At 42.8% G+C, this 15,952-nt stretch overlaps 1 protein-coding gene across 1 annotated transcript in view; it reads right to left on the bottom strand.

The window, feature by feature from the left end:
* Positions 1-4,472, bottom strand: part of PLCB3 (phospholipase C beta 3) — a 201,313-nt gene extending 196,841 nt beyond the window's left edge. The window contains exons 1-2 of the mRNA XM_068261207.1: positions 4,312-4,472; positions 3,462-3,608 (exon numbers count right to left, since the gene is read on the bottom strand). Of these exons, the coding sequence (XP_068117308.1) occupies positions 3,462-3,608; positions 4,312-4,438 (274 nt within the window). The 5' untranslated portion in view covers positions 4,439-4,472. The remainder of the gene's footprint in view (positions 1-3,461; positions 3,609-4,311) is intronic.
* Positions 4,473-15,952: the final 11,480 nt, after the last annotated feature.

The following is a 15,952-nucleotide window of genomic DNA, read 5'->3' on the forward strand; positions in this document are numbered from 1 at the left end:
AGTTTAGTTGCCCCAGTATGGTTAGTATAGTTACCCCAGAAAAGTGCCCCAGTATAACTAGTATAGTGCCCCAGTATAGCTAGTATAGTCCCAGTATGGATAGGTAGTGCCCCAGTATAGCCAGTAAAGTGCCCAGTATAGCTAGTATAGTGCCCAGTATAGCTAGCATAGTGCCCAGTATAGGTAGGTAGTGCCCAGTATAGGTAGGTAGTGCCCCAGTATAGTGCACAGTATAGCTAGTATAGTTGCCCCCAGTATAGCTAGTTTAGTTGCCCCCAGTGTAGGTAGTTTCGTTGCCCCCAGTATAGCTAGTTTCGTTGCCCCCAGTGTAGCTAGTTCCGTTGCCCCCAGTATAGCTAGTACAGTTCCCCCCAGTATAGATGCCCAGGAGGGGGGAAGCAGCGCTAGAAGGAGGGGCAGTGGAGGCAGCGGTGGGGAGGGGGGAAATATCCCCCCCCTCCCTCACCTGGGACCCCTCCTTCTGCCTCTCTCCCCCTCCATTTAGCGGTGGCAAGTGCGGCTCGGCGGCGGGGAGGCATACGGATAATTACTCACCACTTCTGCGTTCCAAGCGCCGGCAACGTCATGTCGTCACACATCTCTGCCTTCAATGCCGCCCACTATGCTTCCGCTAATCAGGAAGCACAGTGGGCGGCATTGAAGGCGGAGATGTGTGACGACAGGACGCTGCCGGCGCTTGGAACGCGGAAGTGGTGAGTAATTCTCCGTATGCCTCCCCACCGCCGAGCCGCACTTGCCACCGCTAAATGGAGGGGGAGATAGGCAAAAGGAGGGGTCCCAGGTGAGGGAGGGGGGGATATTTCCCCCCTCCCCACTGCTGCCTCCACTGCCCCTCCTTCTAGCACCGCTTCCCCCCTTCTGCACCCTAAAGTAGGTACAGGTCTGGCGAGAGGCCAGACCTGTACGGCACACCGGGCAACATGACGCGGCACACTAGTGTGCCGCGGCACACCGGTTGAAAAACACTGCCTTAAAGGATACCCCAACTGAAATGTGAGATAATGAGATAGACAAGTATATGTACAGTGCCTAGCATACAAATAACTATGCTGTGTTCCTTTTTTTCTTTCTCTGCCTGAAAGAGTTAAATATCAGGTATGGAAGTGGCTGACTCAGTCCTGACTCAGACAGGAAGTGACTACAGTGTGACCCTCACTGATAAGAAATTCCCCCTTTTTACCTCTTTCTTGCTCTCAGAAGCCATTTTCTGCTAGGAAAGTGTTTTATAGTAGGAATTTCTTATCAGTGAGGGTCACACTGTAGTCACTTCCTGTCTGAGTCAGGACTGAGTCAGCCACTTGCATACCTTATATTTAACTTTTTCAGGCAGAAAAATAAAAAAAGGAACACAGCATAGTTATATGTGTGCTAGGCACTGTACATACACATGTCTATCTCATTATGTCACATTTCAGTTGGGGTATCCTTTAAGCGGCAGGTCTCCTCCTCCGTGTGTCCTCTTCTCATTCGCGTCATGTGACAAGGTGCAGTTCAAACATTAGAACTCTGGCAGCATACACGCCAGAGCTGTAGTGTTTAAACTAGCTTGTCACATGATCAGGAAGAGAAGAGGGACACGGGGAGGAGGAGACCCACTGCATGAAAATAAAGCACCGGACTGGGAGGACACGCCAGCTGGACAGGCGAGAGTACTGCTACCGGTCAGGGGAGCACAGGTGTGTGTGTGTGTGTGTGTGTGTGTGTGTGTGTGTGTGTGTGTGTGTGTGTGTGTGCGTGTGCGTGTGCGTGTGCGTGTGCGTGTGTGTGTGCGTGCGTGCGTGCGTGCGTGCGTGCATGCGTGCGGGCTGGTGGCAGTGAGAAAGGCGGCAGCTACACAGATTGTGAATCGACTACATGCTGAAATTGATTAAAAATCTTTGTGCAGTGTGTGGGCAGCCAATGTATGTATTGTATAATGCATTGTGTGTATGGAGTATGAGTATAAACGTATGGTGTGTGTATGTATATAGAGTATGCATGCCTGTGTGTTGGGCCCCCCTTCCTCCCCTGTGTCCAGTGTTCCAGTTTACAGTAGCACCCCTTCTAAACCCACATACCAAGCATAGCCAGTAATTCCTCAACCTCCCCTTTAATAGTAAAGTGTGGCAAGTATAATCATTAATAATATTTATACTAACCACACTTTGTGTAGTAATTCCTAACTCCTTCCTTTCACTATAGCAATTGTGGCAGTATAACCTTCCCATCCCTATTCTCACTAAGTGTCACTCAAGCATCCCCTCCCCTGATGCTCCATATCTAAACGTGTAGATGCAGAGTAGCACAGCTGAGGACACAACCCTGCTGCAAAACCAAGTACTTTCATTTCTCCTCTTCAGTGCAACCATTTAGTATGCAGCAGCATCCCTTTACAAAATAGTCCCAGAGGATAGCAGCAGAGCGGAGAGAGAGCAGAAGAGACTGCTGGAGTAGATAGGTGTTCTCTCCTGTGCTAGTTAGAGGAACAGAAGCTGGATACCATTATGCTAGGTACACACAATGCAATTTCCCATCAGACCAATGGGTAATATGAAGGGAATTTGCATAGTGTTTACATGTACAAATTGCTCCTGATAAATAACAGGATTGATTTGCAGGTGATTAATTTACAAAATTAATCCCGTTTCCGGGACAAGTCAGAAATAATGGGTGCCACCTATCAATCTGAAGTTGCGTTGTACCTGGCATTTACAACTCCCCCACTCCTACCAGTTACACATGGTTTTGTTATGCCCCTGTATGTTTGTGCTGTGTGTAGATTTCTGGAGAAAACCCAAGCATGGACGCCCACCTTCCAAACAGTCCTCTTTGTAGCAGTCCATTCGGTCAGATAACAGCTGACTAACTTCAATATCCAATACAAAATGACCAGCAGAGTTGTAGATCAACAATGTTGACTATTCAGCTAATGCCACTTCTCCTTTTCCTTACAGTTTCAAACAGCTTTCAGGTCTTGTCTATTACTTTTCATTACTTCTGTTCTAACTGACTTCTTGACACTTTACATTCAACCAAAAAAAATGTCCTCTATACCTTTAGAGCCATCCAAGAGGCAAATCACAACTTACAACTTTTACCATGCTTCTCCTGTGTTTACTTTGTACAACGTTAATGAGAGGCATAGCAAATAAGGTACTAATCAAACTTTACCAAATTATTTCAGACTAGCTGGTGGTGCATGCTATGCTGTGCAGGGCAAAGTGCATGCCCCATCGCTTCGGACATCATGTGTGTCATCCCACCACACATGCGCTCAAGCCAACCTGCCACACTGGAGCATGCACTCCATACCACAGCACACGCTCTTAATCTCGCAAAACACCCAATCAGTGCCGTGGCCAGTTAGAGTGGTGTGGACAAAAGGGAGTGTATGCGGTACGGAAGGACATACAAGACACACAGATCCTGTCTTTTCTTCACTTTATTAATGCTTATCTCACCAGTGAGGTAGGTGTTGTGGGAAGAGTTGATAAAGTAACTTGTGAGTGGCTGTGTCATGTCATCACTTAGATCCAAGGCTTCTGGAGGAACAATGCTATTTTCATCCCCACCTAGAAAACGGCTGAACCCTTCCATGGACATTTGGTCTGTAAATAAAATTTACAAAATAATGGAGAGTGGCATATATTATATCAAACATACATACACACACATTGTGACCTCTCTGTCCCTGCCTCAACTCCCGTTTCCCTTCCCTCTACCCCTCCTGCTTTCTCAATCACCTAATTATGCTACATAGGTTTTGCGGATTCCTTAAACTAGTACTGACCTGCCTATGCTATGTTTCAATTGACTACTTGGTAATTTTACCAATATTCTACTAACTGATGCATAATTTACCCCTCTGTCACTGGGCTATATTATAGTCAATTGCTTATTACCGATCCTCATTCAAAAACCTACCGCCAAGTTCAAAATGTCTTTACCAGAACATTCTATTGTGGAGGTTCAGCTGCATTAACCTCCTTAGCGGCAATCCCGAGTCAGGCTCGGGACGGAAATCCACAGCTCAGAGCAGTAATCCCGTGCCTGAGTGAGTGATATGCAGGACCTGCTGCAGATCTCTCTGTGGTATTTATGTTTTTTTTTCCTTCTGGTTTTTAGGGTCTAAAAGCTTGAGAAAAAATTGCACAGCTTTTAGCCCCTAAATCTGGAAATAATCGTAACGCCAGGGAGCTTAACCGTCTCTCTCTGAATCAACATACAATATGCATTGCACACATGTATAAAATATTAGTATAATATAAAGGATGATATATATTAAAACCACACACTAGGGGCACACCTTACCTCTTTCAAGAAACTGCCTATTGGGCTCATATTTTTCAATAAGCTGGCGCACTTGATCTCTCTTCAAGGGTGGGAAAAGGATCTCATTAAGCCTTGGATCCCTTTGTTTCTGGTTTAGGAATTCCATCAACTGTTCCAAATTTAAATATGGCTTCCCTTTAGCTCCACTACAAAAGAAGTCACAGAAAAATGTTTAGCAGAATTATGGAACACATGTAGAAATCAAACCATAAACATGGGTACAAGAAAAGTCTATGCATTTACAAAAGAACCTTTGATAATAGGTTACTTTGATAAAACTGGTGATTAGAGAGGAGCTATAGATGCTACTAACATGCAAATTTCAAATGACTGAGCCTTTCAAACCCAAGAGCAGTTCAACTAATCAACAATTAGAAGCTTTAAGTGGCTTGATGCATGTTAGGAGAATATGTTTGTGCTAAATAAATTGTCAAAAAAATGTACGGTACATTACTGAAACAAGGAGTAATCAGCTCAAAGTTTTAAGAAAAACAAAACACCCCAGCTTCACTCCCTCTCGTTCCACCCCAGCTTCACTCACTCCCCAACTTCACTCAATCTTCCTCTCCTCCACTCCCGCTTCACTCACTCTCCCGTTTCATCTTTTACCACCACAGTTTACTTTAAAGCGGAATATAACCCTGCATTTCAACTTTGCTCTAAAATATTATTTACAGCATATTATATGCAAAAAGCATTTTTTTTTACTAGACCAGCATTGGAAGGGTTAAACACAGAGGTTTAAAGTTCCGTGGAGAGATATGCAGACGTTCATATTGTTACATTCTATTTAGTTATATGTATCTATTGATAAATGTTACACACTCTTTGGCTGTCCTCCAAGCTCCTTCTCAGTCAGAGAGATGAGTCACATTCAACACTTAGATACATTTATGTAAACAAAATGTATCTATTTCAGCTTCAGATGCATCTGCAGAAATCTCCAGGAACTTTAAAGCCCTGTGTAACCCTTCCAATGCTGGTCTAGTAAAAAAAAAAAAAATGCTGGTTGCATATAATATACTGTGAATAATGTTTTAGAGCAACGTTGAAATGCAGGGTTATATTCCGCTTTAAGTAATTTTTCCCCACACAATAGTCATGTTGGACAACGTAGTACAGTGTACATCCTGCAACATGTATGCATGCCTTGATGAGCAGATTGAGGGTGTTTACTGTTGCCCTGGGTGTGTGCGTGTTGCTCATTTAGAGGCCAAAGTCACAGAGCTAAATAAGCATCTCGCAACACTGAAACGCATACACAACATGGAGAAGAGCTTGAATCTCACAATCCAGACATTGGAGGAAACCCGTGAAGATGAGGTGGGTGGAGTACAGCCAGAGCAAGAAGCAGAGGTAGCCGCTAGTTGGGTCACAGTTAGAAGGGGTAGGGGGAAAAGTGGCAGGGAGACTAGTCCTAAGTTATCCCTCCCTAATAAGTATGCATGTTTGCGTAATATTGGGGAAGATGATTCTGGAGTAGCAATGCTGCAGCAGGATGTGTCCCTTAGCAACCAAGGGGCAGACTGCTGCAACGAGAAAGGGAATAGGAGTGCAGCTAAGGCTATACAGATACTGGTGGTAGGGGATTCAATTATTAGGCACAAAGATAGGGTAATCTGTCAAAGAAACCGTGAATGCCGTACAGTCTGTTGTCTCCCGGGGGCTCGGGTTTGGCATGTAGTGGAAAGAATTGACAGATTATTGGGTGGGGCTGGGGAAGACCCGGCTGTCATGGTACACATTGGCACCAATGACAAAGTTAGTGGGAGATGGAAGGTCCTCAAAAATGATTTTCAGGTACTTGGAGATAAACTTAAAGCAAAGACCTCCAAGGTGCCAGTGCCACATGCTACATCTAAGCAACAGAGGGAGCTTAGGGAGTTAAATAAATGGCTGAGAAATTGGTGTAGGAAGGAGGGGTTTGGGTTCCTGGAGAACTGGGCAGACTTTGCAGTCAGCTACAGGTTCTACAGCAGGGATGGGCTGCACCTTAATGGGGAGGGTGCAGCTGCATTGGGGAAGAAGATGGCTAAACGGTTGGAGGAAATTTTAAACTAGGATCTGGGGGGAGACGGGAGGATAAAGTCTCAATATGTAGACAAGGTAAAAAGACAGTGGAAGCCTAACATTATGGGGGGTGGGGACAGTATAAAGAGGTTGGTAAAACTTCAAGTAGCCCATTTCATGTAACCAAAATTGGAAAATGTGGTGGTAAAAACATAAATTGCATAGTAACCAATACTAGGAGCCTTGCAAATAAAATGGACGAACTAGAGTTCATTCTGATTGACAAAGGCTATGACATTGTGGGAATAACAGAGACATGGATGGATGAAAGCCATGACTGGATAGTGAATTTAGAGGGATATAATGTGTTTAGGAAGAATAGAACAGGGAAAAAAGGTGGAGGAATTTATCTCTTTGTTAAGAATTCTTTTACAGCTGTCCTGAATGACGAGATGGAGGAAGATTGTGAAGATGTGGAGTCCGTTTGGGTAAATATTCATGGTGGAAATAAAGGTTGCCAATTGCTTATTGGGGTATGCTACAGGTCACCACATATTCATGAAGCTGCAGAACTGCAATTACTACAGCAGATTCAAAAAGCTGCAAGTAAAAATGAGGTCATAGTTATGGGTGACTTCAACTTTCCAGACATTGACTGGAGTATTGAGGCTACCCATTCTGGTAAAAGCAGCATATTTTTGGCATCACTACAGCACAATTACTTGACTCAAATGGTAACGGAACCAAGTAGGGGGAATGCGTTACTGGATTTGATAATTTCTATTAGACCAGATAATGTATCAAATGTGCAGGTTCAAGAACATTTGGGAAATAGTGATCACAACATGAGAACGTTTGATCTGGTGACTGACAGGCCGCGGGGCAGCGGAGCCACTAAAACTATGAATTTTAGAAAAGCTAAGTTCAATCCAGTCAGGCAGGCACTAAGTTTGGTGAACTGGGATAATGTACTACAAGGGGAGGACACTGAAGGGAAATGGCAAGCTTTTAAACGTATTCTCAATCAATATTGTAGTAGGTATATCCCATATGGAAACAAAATGTCTAGGAATAAAAAAAAGGCCTCTATGGATGAATAGAAAGGTTAGAGATAAAATGAAGGGGAAAAATAATGCCTATAAGGTCCTAAAACAGGAGGGGACCAAGGCTGCATTAAGCAATTATAAGGAGTGCAATAAAAGTTGTAAAAAAAGAAATTAGGCTGGCAAAGATTGAAGCTGAAAATCAAATCGCTAGGTATATAAAATCTAACCAAAAGAAGTTTTACAAATACATCAACTCTAAAAAAAGAAAGGTTGACTGTATTGGACTTCTAAAGGATGAGGGTGGGAACTCAATGGTGGATGACCAAGGTAAGGCACAGTTATTAAATGCTTTCTTTGCTTCTGTCTTCACAAGGGAAACATCACTGTTGCAAATCATAGATGCAGAAGAGTCTCAATCTTCCAACTGTAATATTAAATACTTAACGCAGGAAGAAGTGAAGGCAAAACTAAATAAATTAAAAATAGACAAAGCACCTGGCCCGGATGGCATACATCCTCGGGACCTAAGGGAATTAAGTTCAGTTATAGATAAACCCCTTTATCTTATCTTTTGTGACTCTCAACTGGCAGAGTCCCAGTGGATTGGCGTACAGCCAACGGTTTCCCATTATTTAAGAAGGGCAAAAATCAGATCCAGGAAATTATGGACCTGTAAGATTTAAGAGAATCTGTATTGTTAAAATCGCACAAAAGTAAACATACCAGTGCGTTAGGTGACATCTCCTATTCCCCTCTGTCACAATTTCGCCGCTCCCCGCCGCATTAAAAGTAGTCAAAAACAGTTTTAAAAAGTTATTTTATAAACAAACAAAATGGCCACCAAAACAGGAAGTAGGTTGATGTACAGTATGTCCACACATAGAAAATACATCCATACACAAGCAGGCAGCCTTCCTTTTGAATCTCAAAAGATCATTTGTGTGTTTACCTTCTGTCCCCCTGCAGCTCTCATGCACTGAATAGTGACAGGCTGATCGTTTCTTCCTGCAGACAGCTCTGCCCGTGTCTGTAATTCCTCAGTATGTGTCACCCAGCTCCTTTCACAGCCCAACAGAGGAGGATTATTATCCAGCTCTCTTCTCTCACTGATATCAGAGAGCAGAGACGCTGCTGGCTTATGTAAATAACACACACACACACAGGAGTGTGCATAGAGGGGCCTGGAGGGGGGCGTGCATAGCAGATCACACTGAAGAGTTGGCAGCCTTCCAGACACAGGGAGACAAGTCCGACAGGGGAAAGATACATTGATTTATTACAGAGACGGTGATAGTAGAAAGTACTGCAGTAAGCCAGAGCACATTAGCTTTCCTTGCGTTGAAAGACATCCATGGCTGCAATTACTAGGTAATGCCCAATGATGTTGATCCAGGGATTTTATCTGATTTCCATCTGGAGTCTGGAAGGAATTTTTTCCCTTTTGGGGCTAATTGGACCATGCCTTGAAAGGGTTTTTCGCCTTCCTCTGGATCAACAGGAATATGTGAGGGAGCAGGCTGGTGTTTTACTTTGTTCTGTGGTTGAACTCGATGGACGTATGTCTTTTTTCAACCCAATAACTATGTAACTATGGACTGTGGCTAGTCTCCTATGATGATGATGATGGCAGCCTCCATATTCCTCTCACTTCAGATTGCCTTCAAGGATAACTATGGCTGTAATTACTAGGTAATTCCTGGCAGTGTTGATCCAGGGATTTTATCTCACTGCCATCTGAAGTTGGGAAGATTTTTTTTTCACCCTGCATTGTATCAATTGGGCTATGTGAGGATGCAGGACAGTGTTGTATAATTTATTTATTTTTTCTGGTTGACCATGATGGACAGATGTCTTTTTTCAACCAAACCATGTGTAACGATTGTGGAATTCTCTCCGTGATCAGCGCACAGGGTGTGCGCTGACACTGTGGAAATGTTCCACAAGCGTATAATTTGAGGGAACCCAGCAAAAGGTGCAATGCACCTGTAGAGGAAAATTCCTGTCGGCAGGTGGAGCTGTGGAGTGCAGAGGAACAGCTCCTCTGCCCTGCCACACACGTCAGACAGGAATTGCACGAAGGGAAGAAACGCAGGGCAAGATAGTCCTGAAAGAGAGAGATCAAAGGGATCTAGTCGCCACCAATCTAGCCGCCACCCTGCGACGGCGGACACACAACAAAGGAAACCGAGTGAGAACGCAATCGCCTGAGAAGCGATTGCGAATGAGATTGAGCAAAGGGACAGATTGTATGTGTGTGCACCAAACTAGTCGCCAACCCGCGACGATGCATACACAACAGCAGATATGAAGTAGGAACGCAATCGCGGGAGAGGCGATTGCCAGAGGTGACACAAGGCTACAGCAAGGCAGAGCACGAGAGTAGCAAAGGCACAGCAAATCATACAATGAGAAGATAAGGAAAATAACAAACACTAACTAAACGCGAACACCGCACTCATTCGCAACAGTGCATACGTTTATGCGCAGTCTCCGCGTGTTAAGCACAACAGAGACAAGCACGCCTAACTAACCACCGACAGACAAACATGAAACAGAGGACGCGAGCGCTTGCTTAACGGTTACCTTACCGAGCCTCCAGCAAGCATTCGTAGCAGACAAGACAGATACACGAAAACAGGAATAAGTGAGAGATACGATCCACCGCTCTTTCCGCCAGAGCGAGTGTGATCCAAGTATAGAAACAGAGCGAGCTGGATCCACTGCTCTTTCCGCCAGAGCAAGTGCGATCCAAGTACAGCAAGAGAGATGGAGATCAGACGGGCCCACAGCACTAGCGCCAGGCGAGTGCGATCCAGGCAAGACAGATCAGAAGAGATAGCTGGTAGCAACCGCTGCTCCAGCTGTACTACATGCCCAGTTAAGGACTTATATCCATGGTTCATGTAGTGACCCCTCTAGGAGGGTGGCCTTGATGTCAGCAGAGGGGCTTAAAGGGAATGTCCAAGATCTACTTACTCAGGGCTTCCTCCAGCGTCTGACAGCAGATGTGTCCCTCACCGCAGCTCCGGTGTCCCGTGATCCCCTCCATTGGAGATTCTGACCTCGCCAGGTCAGCATCTACTGCGCCTGCTCAAGTGCCGCTGGTGACAGCACCTGCACAAAATGCTCCAGACCACGTGAGCATGATCACCAGCGACGCTCGTGCAGGCGCAGTAGATGATGATTTGGCGAGGCCAGCATCTGCACCGGTGGGGGACTCAGGGCCACCGGCTGGAAGCGGAGCTGCGGCGATGGCACAGGACGGCTGCCAGGGGCTCGATGAAGCCCCAGATAAGTAGATTTTTTTTTAATCCTCAGATGTTTCCTTTAACCCACAGTTTTGTGGCACTAACAATCTCAGGTGTAGGGTTGGTCAATGAGATGCAAAGAATTTTGAGTTGATGCAGGATAATGCAAAGTTTGTATGCAAAGTTATGCAGCTTAACAATGGACTAATCGAATTTCACATCAGTTGGATTTGATTGGTTCATTTTGAAGCTGCATACATTTGCACACAAAATTTGCATAATGGAAATTTTAAGTTGATACAGCATATCATTGACCATGCCTACATGTTGTGTTAGCCACTGGTGCAAAAATGGCCTTGCAAAAGTAATTTGTGCTACTTGAGGTTAACAATCTGCTGTTGCCCAAAAAGCTATCCGATCATGTATATAGGGTATCATATTAACCGTGTCAAGCGAGAGAATAGATTTTAGGGTGTTTGAGAGCTAAATACTATGTCATGTGATTGTTTTTAGTGCCAAAGCAAAAAAATACTGTAAAAAAAAAAAACATTTTCAAAATTATAGGTTCAATTTCAGCAAAACCACATAAATCCAAATGTTTCAAAATATGTATATCTCAGTAGGCCTGGGTCTCTAGTTTGCAGAATGATGACATTTTTTGATTGTTCAGATGCTCCAGAGGCTTTGTTAATGAAGAGTGACATTGTTACATTGGGTAAAAACAGTCTGCTGTGTGCCCAAAAAGCTATCTGATTAAAGCGGACCCAAACCAAACATTTTTTTTAATTAAAAATATTTAGTTGCACCACTCTGACACATAGAAAGATAAATAAACACTCCTTCAAACCTATGATCATTTCAGTGCATGCTTTTCACCCTTCTCTTTTCATAGCTAGGGTTATACTGGGGGCAGCTATTAGCAATTCCTCCATTGCCAGACACCATCTACTACACAGTTTGCCGGAAAAATCCCGGCAATTTGAAAGGAAGAAAGGGGATCCTCCATTAAATGTAAAATATTTTATATTTGTCATCATGCAGCTGAAAAAAGGCTGCTATGTATTATTATAATTTAGAAAATAGATTTTATTTCTGAAATCTTGTATTTTTAATTTGGGTCCACTTTAGCATATATCAGGTATCATTTTAAACATGACAAGAGACTAGATTTTGGGGTCTTTGAGAGCTGAGGCCTATGCCATGTTATTTTATTTAGCGCCAAAGTGAAAAAAACTGTAAAAAAAAAAAATTACCATTTTCAAAGTTATAGGTACAATGTCAGCAAAACCACGTAAATCCAAATGTTACAAAATATGTATATCTAAGTAGGCCAGGGTCTCTAGTTTTTAGAATGGTGACACTTTTGGCATTTCTTGATTGTTCAGATGCTCCAGAGGCTTTGCTAAGAAATAATGACATAAATGGTATTGAAAAAAACCATTGGTGCTACTTGTGTTTAACAGTCTTCTGTGTCCCCAAAAAGCTATCTGATTATGTATATAGGGTATCATTTTAACCGTGACAATCGAGAGACTAAATCTTGGGGTCTTAAAGAGCTGAGGCCCATGTCATATGAATTGTTTTAGTGGCAATCAAAAGCAATAAATTAGTTACAGTATTTTCATATACTGTGCACCAAAATAAAACATTTGTGAAAAAAACCCCAAAAAACAAAAGTGATAGAATTGAAAAAAGTAAGCATTCAGCAGGCTCCCCTCACCACTGGACCATATGTTGCCTTCAGTTGCTGCACCTCTTCCTTGATCATATGTCAGATTACTTCACAGCAATAACCTTATATCATAGCACAACATGCATGTTAAAATCCTCTAATTTATAAAGGAGTGGATTGTAACATACATGTTGCATTATGATCAATGTTATTGCTCTGAGGTAATTAACATATGATCAAGGCAGAGGTGCAGAAACTGAAAGCAACATATGGTTGAGTGGCGAGGGGAGCCTGCTGAATGGCCCACAAGTGCAGTAGACCATTATAATAGTGGTTCAACAGACTTGGTCAGTCGTTAACCATATGGGTGCTGGTGGAGGTGTTATTGTGACTGTTGAGTGCTATGAGAAGGTTTTGTAAAAGTGTCAGTTTCTGTCTTGGTGGGACTGGGTCGTAATACAGCATAACCCTCACCGGTAAGGAAATACAGCCAGTAAAAGTGAGTGGCTTCTGAGAGCAGAAAAAAAGATACAAAAAGGGCTAATAGTTCATAGATTTTAGGTCTGGCATATACTTCAATGCATGTGTCATTGAGCAGAGGCAATGAAACAATAACAACTTAAGTAGATTTAAAAAATAAAATAGGAGATAATAAAGGGATATAATGTGAGATTTTATAAAAAGTAATTTTTAGGAGGAGGATAGACAATTGTATATCTCATAAGTTTATTTTCACCTTGTGTTTCATTTAAATATCCACTTGGTGTGCCCTAGCTTAGATTAGTGTTAGATTCAATGTTTATTGCTTACAGACAGCCTATAAACTTTTTCAGCTACTCTGCTTTATATGTAAAGTTTAATTTGACACAAAAAAGTAACATTTAGTAAAACATAATCAAGAACCTGTTAAATATATACAGTATGGTCACATGTTAAAGTGTGCTCCAATTAATCTCCTCACTGGCTCATATTATTACAACAACAAAAAACATTTGTAAAACACAGTTCTCCCATTGAACTCAAAGTGCATAGAGTTGTTTCAGATCAATATATAGTTGCTGTCTAGAATGCGTTACAGTGGAAAAAGTTATGGGACCATAAATGCTAGACTAAACAGGTGGCATTTCAGCTTTTTTAAATGACAAGAGAAGTGAGAAGGATATGGAGGCTGCCATATTTATTTCCTTTTAAACCACACCAATTGTCTGACATCTTTCATGCATCAGTAGTGTCTGAATCACCCACCTGAAATAAGCATGCAGCCAGGGTCGGCCTACAAGCCTCCCGATTTGTAGCTCACATACCCATGAATTTAGTTAATTTCACATATATGTCAGTGCTATATAAATACATGATAATTTGGTAGGACTTTCGACGAGGACTATGGTAGGGAATAGATTGTGAGCCCTTCAGAGGATAATCCATAACATGGCTATGCAGACGAGGCTCCAGAAATGTTTTTGTGAGGGCGGTGGGGGTTATGCAGGTGCTGGATTCACTGGCTTGACAAACGGATATTTGTGGTGCATTGCATATGCTGCATTGGAACATGGGTGTGGCTATGATGGGTCATCGGCAGATCCAAATGTTCATGAAATAAGTAGCAGTGTTATTCACTTTAGATAAAATAATCAAGTAATTACATGACTCGTGATATTTCATCAAGCAGACACATGCCGCTAAATAAAAATATTAAGTAATCACACAACTCCAGATAAAGTAATGAATTAGCCAGATGCCTTACTACAATGAACAAAATATATAGCCAGGCATGACAAGATAAAATAATTAAGTAGCCAAGTGGGCCCTGTAAACATACAGTGCTTCTCATAATTATTCATAACCCTGGCAAATTTTGACTTAAAGTTACTTTTATTCAACCAGCAAGTAATTTTTGACGGGAAACTACATAGGTGTATCCCAGAAAATAAGAAATTGATGTACAAGAGGAATTATTGTGGGGAAAAAAAACATTTTTTCAGCTTTTCTGTACATTTGAGCAAAACGTGTCCAGTACAAAATGATTCATACCCTTCACAAACTGTCACAGTCTGTAGGAAAATCCAAAGTTCTTTACCATTCCAAATAGTCCAAGCTGTTCTAAAGCATCATACTTACCCTGATTAATTGGGAACAGCTGTTTTATTAAACTCAACAGGTGAAAACAGCAGCTCTCTGCAGTTGGTTTGTGGATAGTCATGGCCAAGACAAAGGAGTTCAGTGCGGACCTGCTGCTGCGCACCGTGGCTGCTCACAAGTCAGTAAAGGGCTACAAGGCTACAGTGCAAAGTATTATTAAAAAAATTCAAGATCCGCACTGTGGAACATCTCACAGGACATAGGACGGAAGCCAAAAATGATACCTGTGCTGGCCAGGAGGATAGTGAGAGAGGTGAAAAAGAATCCAAGGATCACCAACAGGGGCATCCTGGTGAATCTGGGCTCTGCTGGTGGCAATGGCTCAAGGCAGACAATCCAATGGACACTGCACACTGCTGGGTTCCACAGCTGCAGACCAAGGAGGACGCCACTTCTCCAGATAAGACACACAAAAGCTTGCGTGGCCTTTGCTAATGCTCATCTGGACAAAGAGGAAGACTTCTCGTCTTCTGTGTTATGGTCAGATGAAACAAAAATTGAATGGTTTGGTCACAATGATGTTTCCTTTGTTTGGCGTAAAAAGGAGAAGCCTTCAACTCAAAGAGCAACATCCCCACTGTCAAACATGGTGGTGGGAACTTCGGGGGTGTTTTTCAGCCAATGGACCAGGGAATACATGAGGATTCTCAACGATATCATCAGGCAGTCTGCAGAGAAACTTGGCCTTGGGCACCAGTGGACATTTTAGCATGACAATGACCCAAAACACACAGCAAAAGTGGTGAAGAAATGGTTAGCAGACAAAAACATTAAGGTTTTGGAGTGGCTCAGCAAGAGTCCTGCCTTGAATTCAATTGAGAGTCTGTGGAGGGAGCTAAAGATCAATGTGATGGCAAGAAGACCCTCTAACCTGAAAGATTTGGAGCCCATTGCTAAAGATGAAAGGGCAAAAATACCTGTGGAGAAATGCAAAAAGCTGGTCTGCAATTATAGGAAGCGTCTGATTGCTATAAAAGCCAATAAAGGCTTTTCTATTGATTATTGAGAAAGGTATGAATAATTCTGGACTGGACACTTTTTGCTCAAATGTAAATAAAAGCTGAGAATTTTTTTCCCCCACAATAATGCCTCTTGTACATCGTCTTATCTTTTGGTAGAAACCCATGTCATTTCCCGTCAAAAAATTACTTGCTGGTTGACTAACAGTAACGAAGTCAAAATTTGCCAGGGGTATGAATAATTATGGGCAGCACTGTACATTAAGTAGCCATGTTCACCAGGAAACAGAATTTAGCAGACATGTGCCCATATACATCAGTATTAGGTAGCCAGTGCTGGCTGGGTGCTGCCTGGGGAAGGCTGGAAGCTGCTTGCTTTGCTATGTGCTGTGCTGGGGGTTTTACTGGGTGTTTTGCTGAGTGCTTAAAGGGTACCTAAACTGAGAAGGATATGGATTTTTCCTTTTAAAATAATACCAGTTGCCTGACTCTCCTTCTGATCCTGTGTCTCTATTACTTTTAGCCACAGCCCCTCAACAAGCATTC

This window comes from Hyperolius riggenbachi, chromosome 11, assembly GCF_040937935.1.
Source record: "Hyperolius riggenbachi isolate aHypRig1 chromosome 11, aHypRig1.pri, whole genome shotgun sequence".
NCBI lineage: Eukaryota > Metazoa > Chordata > Amphibia > Anura > Hyperoliidae > Hyperolius > Hyperolius riggenbachi.